This window comes from Austrofundulus limnaeus, unplaced genomic scaffold (assembly GCF_001266775.1).
Source record: "Austrofundulus limnaeus strain Quisiro unplaced genomic scaffold, Austrofundulus_limnaeus-1.0 Scaffold81, whole genome shotgun sequence".
Classification (NCBI taxonomy): domain Eukaryota; kingdom Metazoa; phylum Chordata; class Actinopteri; order Cyprinodontiformes; family Rivulidae; genus Austrofundulus; species Austrofundulus limnaeus.
In genome coordinates, this window is record NW_013952483.1 from 1,227,645 (window position 1) to 1,236,381 (window position 8,737).

The 8,737-nt window shown below is 37.6% G+C and overlaps 1 protein-coding gene across 1 annotated transcript; it reads right to left on the bottom strand.

Annotated features, from left to right (window-relative positions):
• Positions 1–603: 603 nt before the first annotated feature.
• Positions 604–8,224, bottom strand: septin10 (septin 10). The gene is made up of 10 exons (XM_014011521.1): positions 8,067–8,224; positions 7,406–7,520; positions 7,009–7,204; positions 6,656–6,842; positions 3,569–3,730; positions 3,261–3,357; positions 2,996–3,164; positions 2,767–2,899; positions 2,262–2,440; positions 604–2,107 (listed from the first exon to the last, which is right to left on the bottom strand). The coding sequence occupies exons 1-10, from the start codon at positions 8,091–8,093 to the stop codon at positions 2,092–2,094; spliced, it is 1,281 nt and encodes a 426-aa protein (XP_013866975.1). The 5' UTR covers positions 8,094–8,224; the 3' UTR covers positions 604–2,091.
• Between the last annotated feature and the right edge of the window lie 513 nt (positions 8,225–8,737).

Consider the following 8,737-nt stretch of genomic DNA (forward strand, 5'->3'; position numbering starts at 1 on the left):
ATCACTCTATCACAGAAAAATAAGAGTTGTAGAACTTATTGAAAACTCAAGACAGCCATAACATTGTTTTTTTACAAGTGTATGTAAACTTTTGACCACAACTGTATATATATATATATATTCATTCGACTACCTCATGTACTGATAATATAGTCAAATTAAAACCACATTTTGATTCCAGACGCCTTTTTTTCCCCCTATCTCCTGGGGCAAACACAATGTAAATAATTTGTTATGAATAAACTTGCCTTTATCATTATTTTACACAAAAGAAATGAAATGCCTGCACTCATGCTGCAGTCTTCAAAAAATGTCTCAGTAATAGATTTTTTTTTTCCAGAGACTGGCTACATTTTCTCATTTTTGGTTCACTTAAATTTTGCTTTTCACCTGCTGACAAAGGCAAAAAAGCCATTTTATATATTAGCATCACTTAAATAGTTTTATCTGAAGATATAAAAATGGTATTGGCTGAAACCTTTCAACCAAGTATGGCTTCAAAATATTTGAGTAAACCTGATAAAACATGCGCTAAATGTAAACATTTTTTAATCAACTTGGAACATTTTAAGCTTTTCTCACAATAACCACACAGGCACATCATTTCATGACAAAAATACAAAGATTTATTTAAAAAGAGAAAAGAAAAAAAAACAAAGCTCCCACATAATACTGTTTATTCCTTAAAAAACAAGTGTAGTAAAAATGTGTCTCAAACAAACCCTTCTCCTTTATGTCATTAGTGTATTTCTAAGTTTCCCACAGATAAGGCACAAACATTTTTAAACACTAGTGTCAAAACAAAGTGTCAGGAAAATGGAGTCAATGTCGGCTTTTAAACCACGTTTTTCAGAAACCAGCACCACAGTGTTCTGATGTACACCTTGTAGTTTTACAGTACAGAAGGTGAATACAAATATGTGGAAATACTTTTGCTCCCTAAAAAATATACAATATGATGCATAGTTTAGCAAAGATTGAGCTCTTTTTCTGACACAGAGGACTGCAAATATCCTGAGTCAGTGGGGAAAAAATATATGAGTGAAACAAAGATAAATAATGTCTGTAACATCCCAAATTCAGCCCAACACAGCCCATCCAAGAAGGCTGCTCTACTGGAAATCCACTGGAGATAAAAAATCCAGAAATGAGTCCACAATATGGCTTCTACAGTTTTTCCTTTTACAAATTCAGTGAAGCAACAAAGTGTAATGCCCCCTTTAACTGCAAACAATTCAATGCAAATCAATGTTCAATAAACAAAACTGAAGTTTAAACCAGATTTAAACATTTTATAGATGTTACAGTGGTTCTGTGCAAACTACTTTGAAGTCAAACAGTACAAAAAAAGCCACGAGATGTTAGCGTTTCACCAGCGTTTCACTTAAAATGAGTGAACAGGAAAATTCAAACTGTTGTTRGGGTTTCAAAGGGGTTTTGGATGTCCGTTTACATCACAGTAACCTCCATAACCAGTTGAATTAATGACATTTCACTTCCTCTTTTTTTTTTAAATAAACCAAGAACATAACCTGCTACTGTTGTAAAGTCAAAGGCTGTCTCCAACCAAAAACTATATTAAATTCTGTTTTGTTTGTATCCAGATTTTGATATATTCATGTAAGTCAACTTGGTAACGTGTGCTGCAAGTCAGTAAAGTCTGTGTGAATTTAAACAAGCACTGCAGCATAAATCAGTGAAAACAAGTCAACCACAAAGCAACACATTTGTACCAGTCCCGTGTGCTTCATAAACATGTAGTGAGTAGGATGTAAGGTTTCCTCTCAGCGAAACAATAAAAAGTCAAAAACAAGTGGATGGTTTTATATAAAAAAAGGAGGATAAATATAAAAACTGATACACCAAAAGCAAAAAAAAAAAAAAGAAGTAGCTACAAGACTGATTAAAAATACAGTGAAGAAAGGAAGGTATGAGATTTTTGGAGTCAGTCTAAAACTTTGGCAGCTTGAGTTCACACATGATGCAGTTTTGTGTGATTTCCTTGTTATTGTTGGAAACCCGGTGAAGAGGAGGTGGACAGAATGCCACAGGTTATACTGGTAACAAAGGTTATTTCAGATCCAAAAATCCTCACATGAAGCCAGAGCTAAGAAAAGACAAAAAAAATAGATGAATTGTTAAATTGATCCAAGTCTAAATATGGCATATCAAACTGTGTTAAACCCATGAATCTACATTTTTTCCCCACCCCACCAAACAATATTTGTGGAGCAGGCTGAGCCGTTTTAAAGGCCTCTTACTTTTTGCGATCCTTGTCCTTCTTGCCGTTGACGGTGAAGCTCTGAGCCTGCAGGAGCTGAGCGGCGGCTCGCCTCTTATTGAAAGAGCTTTGGTCGTCGTCCAGAAGCTTCTTCTTTTCCTCCAGAGCCGATTTCTGGTCTGCATGCTGGCGCTTCAGCTGCTCAAAGCGGCCCTGCAGCTAAAACAACAGCAGCCCACGGCAGCAATTATTAACAGAGTCACATAAAAAAAAGGTTATTTAGAAAGAACAAAATGTTTAAAATATAAGTAAATACAGGCTACACAATTTGTCCATTTAATACATTTTTAAAATGAGGAGAGTTAGTAAACATCTATTTACAAAGGTGTATAAAAAGTGCAATTATAGGTTGAGCAGTGATGAAATGTAAAACTGAAAACAAAAGTCCAAATTTATTTATTTATTTAATGGATAAATTCCTAGGAAGGTTAGAAATATTTTGTAGTCTGCCTCTTTTGTCTAGGATTGACAATAATTGGACAAACCTCCCTCTCAGCCTCCTTCAGCTCCGCCTCCTTCTCCTTCACCCTCTGCACAAAGATTTGTCTCATCTCATCTTCTCTCTTCTGCAGCTCTGCCAGGAACTCCTGACGCTTGGCCTCGTATGTCTGCTGTAAGCTGTGGGAGACACACACACACACACACATTACAGCTTGTTGCTCAGCGAGCAGGAAGTTTTCGACACATACAGGTCCTGGTGTCTGGGCTGTTTACCTGACAGGTTTACACTCCGAGTCCGTGTCCTTGAATCCCATTTCCTCCAGTTTGCAGCGCCTGTAAAGCTCATAGTGACGCGTGTGGGTTTGCTCTCTAAGGTCCTCCATGTTTACACAAATGAGCATCTCCCTCAGCTTCACAAAGTCACAGTGGTGCTCATTCTCCACTGTCAGACGTGAAACAAATTTAAGTGTTAGTTTTAACTGTTTTGCCTTTATTTTTTTAACGGGAGACGTGCAAAAACACACAAACAGAATGATACCTTGGACAACGCCCCATGGATACTGACGAGCTTTCACCATCTTATTCCCAACGGAAACTTCCTCTGTGCTGCCGACCACAGCAAATGGAAGATGACCCTACAAAAAATAGATTTTAGAATATGCTTCCTATAGAAATTCTTCCTCATATAACATAAACACACTCACCATGTCTACAGATTAACATTCCTTACATCCTAAAATTAATTCCAGTTTAAAGCTAAATTTGAGCTTATATTAACAATATGACCTATACATAAACCTATACATCAATGTAAAACTTGACCCTGATAACTTTGGGTATCCTTACATTCATGGTAGTGTTGACTTTGGCCACGGTCTCATCATCCAGCGGGAACTGGTAGATCTGCACGCCGTTGCTGACCAGCTCACTCATGATCTTGATCTTGAACTTGTGCAGCTCACTCTTGCTGATCGTGTCGGCTTTGGCGATGACTGGGATGATGTTTACCTGCATCGGGATGAGAGGCACGTTTGTGAGAAACAGCACTTTATTTATGCCGTTATTTATTAGAAACATCTGCAGGGTAAAGATAAACCATTTCATGCAGTTTGTTTGTTTTTGTTTTTTTGTAATAGGATTAGTTGAACAGAGATGAAAAAATGTGCAAAGAAAGAACAGAATCCAGTGTAGTCCACTGGGCATTTGTCATATGGACTGTTTGTTGATATGATAGATGGAAAAAAAAGAAAAAAAACAATATTGAAAATTGCTGATCATAATAAATTACTACTACTACTACTAAAAAGAAAAAAAAAACTAAATCGTCATAAGCAATAAAAATATTAGCAATAATAAACTGAAGCTGTCTGCCCCCGAGCAGGCCACCAAAGGAGCAGGAGCAGCACTGTGATCTCAGGCCACAACCCGACCAAACCATCAGTCCAGAGCAGTGGTTCTTAACCTGGGTTCGATCGAGCCCTAGGGGTTCGATGAGCCGGTCTCAGGGGTTCGGTGGAGGTAAAGACACACTTGTGAAAAGTTGTGATGACACACCCCGCTTGGCAATCACTTGTTGCAGAGGATCACGTGAGATTGCTTGGCCAATCAGTGCTGGCTCCAAAAAAGTATTTTGTGGATTCAAAACGACTAAAAACATATTAATTTTAAAATAAATGAACAAAAAAGTTATCAAAAATGTTAAATCCTTCAAAAAATTGCAGTTTATTTTTTATTAGTAAAATAGTAAAAAATATTTTTGGGGGGCTGAAATTTTTTATGGGGGCAAATTATTTTTTTTTGAGGCCAGAATAAAGTCATACTGTAATTTGTTGTGMGTTCATGCACTGTGTTGGTTTTGTTCTTTGAGCAAGGGATGTTCATGCACGGCTCATTTTATACACCAGTAAAAAAAAACCATATACCTATGTCTTGAATTTGGAAAAAAAAAATCATATTTTATTTATCACTAAAAAGGGTTCAGTGAATGCGCATACGAAACTGGTGGGTTCGGTACCTCAAAAAAGGTTAAGAACCACTGGTCCAGAGGTTTGCCAAACAATAATAGGCGCACCTTGTGTGCTATGTGTTAAATATTTCCAGTGGTTCCCAAACTTTTCAGCTTTTAACCCACAAAATACCAGCAGCAGAGACCTGTACCCTCAGCTGTTGTCGGTTGATAAACATTGTTTTCACGTCAAATAAACAAGAGCATAGTAACATTTTTATTATGTTGTTTTTGTCCATATTAAGTACACTAATCGTATTATTTTGTAACAACAAAGGCAAAAAATATTTCTTAGTTGTCTTTTTTTTTGTGTGTAATTAATTCAAAAAATATTTTCAGGACCCCACTGTGAGTCCCGACCCCGACTTTGGGAACCACTGCATCCCTAATCTTATGTAATGCAGTAAAAGAAAAACGTGGTAAAATGGCATGCGACCCCCGCTTAGACCATGTTTTATTAAGCACTTTACAAACTATGACTTTTTTTTGTTATATGAACTTATTCTAGAAAAAAGGGGCAGATATTAAGATTTTTTTTGTCTCTCATTTTTCTTTTTATTGTATATAAAATTATTTGTTTTGTTTTAATGAAATGAATAAAGAACTGAAACTGAGAGACTAAAAATAAGCTCAAAGTTAAATACCTCAAAAGAAGAGGTTTGCAATGGCAGACTTTTACGATTGTTCACGTTCAGAACTAAAGATAAATGATGACAAAAAGTCTGAATCTTTGTGCGCAAAGTATAAAAATCTTCCAGATGATTCAAAACTTTGTCAAAGTCCTGTAAAATATCTGAACCACCAACAAAACTCGAGTTGCATTTGTTTTCTTTTTGTATCTAAAACTGCTTTCTGAACTGTTTTTAGATAGGCGTTATATAAACCATGTCTCAGATGTTATTTCTGGCTCTGCAGTTCAATCTGGTGCCGGACTCGTCCCACATTCCTTTCTGTCATCTCGCTGTAACACAGAGGGGGGGCTTGGAATGAGTTGTTGCCACTGGGCAAGTTTCTGGGCCAGACCACACAGCCGTACACACACACACACACACACATACGCTGAACACACACTGATCCCGGCAGAGAAAACAAAACGAGGCTAGGAACAGCTGTCGGAGTGAGTGACGGTCGCTCGCTGCTGCAGACTCAACACTTGGATCTTTGCGCGAGTGTCCGTACGGCGACACAAAAGGACGACTCGAGTGTGCGCGCGTGAGGCGACTGCAGAACTCCCCTGCTCTTTCTCCTCTTTTCACACGCAAATAGTGTAACTGCCACTCAAGAGCAGCTAAACAGCACAAACACGAAAAACAACACGAGTTACTACACACACGGGGCATGGGAAAGTTTCTGACCAATTTAAGAGGAATGGAGGGGCAGTACAGCCGATAGTGAACCCTCCCCAACATTAAAACTACCACAGCATTGCTTTTAATACACTTAATCCAAACCTCTCACACGCACGTTTTTTTGCAATGTTTGTGAYGCTTTTATTTGATAGCAAAGTGTTTAAGTTTCCCCACTTGTCTCTAAAAATGACTGCTGCGGTCATTTTATTCGAACACTTACATATTTTGCTAATAGATCAAAATCTGTAATATTATTCTAAGTTTTTGTCATTTTTATCTGCTAAAAACAAAACAAAACTCTTTCCCTTCCTCACTGTTTTCTATTTATTCAGAGCACCAAGGGCATTTATTGTTAGTTCTAACCCAGCCAATATTAACAGGTTATAAGAAGTTGAAATTTCTCAACATAGTCGGGGGTAAACATCACGTGGCCTCTTGAGTGGAAACACTGACAAAAAAAAAAAAACAAGAAATCTTTCAAAGCTATTACAATTACAGTTTAAGAATTTGGATTATTCAGCAAAATAAGCACAACTTAAACACTTCCTGGAAACCCAGATAATGCAGTTTCTCTCTCACCTTACTGTCAAGTTTCTTCATTGTAACCAGGTCCAGGGATTTAAGGGAGTGACCAGAGGGGGAGATGAAGTAAAGACAGGCGTGGACTCGTGAGTCATGGTAGTTGTGCAAAGAGCGCTTGATTTTTAGCTCCTCCTGAAGATAACTCTCAAACTGCTTGTCAATGTAGTCCACCACCGGCTGATAGCTGAAGAACGTAAACAGTGCTGGTCAGAAATTTGACACCTAAATGTACAAATCAAACAACGTAACTACACCTACTCTCTTAACAACATCAATTCTCTTTAAAATCTCTCTGGGTCACTATCCCGCATAAGAAATATCACACGGGCTCACACAGATCTTATTCGCACCTTTCTTGCTTGTTCATTTGGTCTCCAAAGCCAACAGTGTTGACCACAGTGAGGCGTAGCCTGACGTTACTCTCCTGCAGGTCGTATGTTTGAGCCCGCAACTTCACTTGAGGTTCAAAGTGGGATGACTCAAAATTCTCGAAGTTTGTATTAAATAGGGTGTCCATCAATGTGGATTTCCCAATACCAGTCTCACCTGGAGCAAAATAGAAGGATAAAAACATGTATTTGTAAAATGAACAGCTAACCTACCTACTTAGCATGCAGTGTTGTTGATTGCATTTCTTATTTTAAAAGAATGTGGGTGTACGCTGTTCAGAAAGCTCAATAAGAAAACAATTTGTCCCAAAATGTGTGTATCTTCGTAAACATCTATACACCGTGTATGACAACATACCAATGCATAATATATTGAAGCAGAAGCCCTGGCTGATGGACTTGTTGACAAGCTGATCTGGAAGGCTGTCAAAGCCTACATGGCCAGCTAGAGACAAGGGCCGGGCTCCTTTATCCTGTGGAATCAGTTGCACAGTAAAAGTTCATTATTACCATGCTGCAGGTATGTTTTGTTTTTCACATAGCATATACATGTAAACATTTGCCTCCCATTAGCAGCTATCTGTCATTTTAAGTGTCCCAAAATAGCATTTTTAGCATGTCACAAACAATAATGACATTCAACCCTATATAATTTCTTAACCAAACATATTGTGAAACGCAGTTCATCACATTAAATGCTGCAGGCCACTTATTTTTTCCTGCAATTCAACTACTTTCATAAATTAGCAAACTATGCTAGCAAGCTAGCGCTCTGTCCCGGTGTCCTCTGAAAGGTGTAGCAAATAGATCTATGWCAAAGCTAGTGCTAATACATACGTTAAAACCAATAAATATCCACATAAATTCGAACAACACTGACTGTCGACTCATACACTGCTTTTTTTTATGACTTTAAAAAGTTTGTTTTTAAGGAGCTAACTTCATGGTAGCCTCGGGGACACTCCCAATCCTGTATTCAAGAACAGCCATTTGTAAACTATAAGAAAACGAAGACTTACCGGGTGCTGTGCAACTTCCGAGGCCATACTTTAAAATAAAAGCTAACAATCTTAATGAATTCACAAGTATTTTAAAGAAAATTTGCAAAAGTTCGACTTTTTTCCCCCCCTCTGGATCGCCTTTGGCTCTGCCGTCGACAACAGGGCAGACGAAACCACTCATGACACTGTGGGAACCTGAGTAAAGCTGAAGAGTGTAGAATTGTGTTAAAGCGTAATATTGAAGAAAATATGTTACCGATGAAAATTCAAAAAAGGTTTTACGAGTTAGTGGTTAATATTTGAGCAATACTAAAGCTAAAAACGGGAATTTACTGTGTTAAAAGAATTAATCCACCCCTTTTTAGGCAGTTGGTACAGCCCAAATTAATTTTCCCAGCCACTCCCAGTTTCTGAGTTGTGTTGTAAGCGATGGGAAAAAAAACAATTATTAGTTGCGATTTCGGCAAAAACATCGCGCTTTTCCKGATTCTTACAAAATCTACTTTCATGTGTATTTTTAACTTTTTTTGGTCAGAYAAAAGATTTATATGACTTTTGCTTCTGTCATTATACAGCTCATTCTGTGATTTATTGATTTATTTATATTTGTTATCGCGTAAAATAATTTAAAAAAAATCTGTATTGTTCGATACAAGTGTGTATTGAACCTAAAGCACTGTATTGAACGG

Bases quoted from the DNA above. Each gene is read 5' to 3' on its own strand.
- septin10 (XM_014011521.1), bottom strand. From the start codon at position 8,093: ATGGCCTCGGAAGTTGCACAGCACCCG. The intron at 3,165-3,260 runs GTATCATTCTGT...CACGTCTGACAG, and splicing joins TCCATGGGGCGTTGTCCAAG to TGGAGAATGAGCACCACTGT. The intron at 2,441-2,766 runs GTTTGTCCAATT...CTGTTGTTTTAG, and splicing joins TGAAGGAGGCTGAGAGGGAG to CTGCAGGGCCGCTTTGAGCA.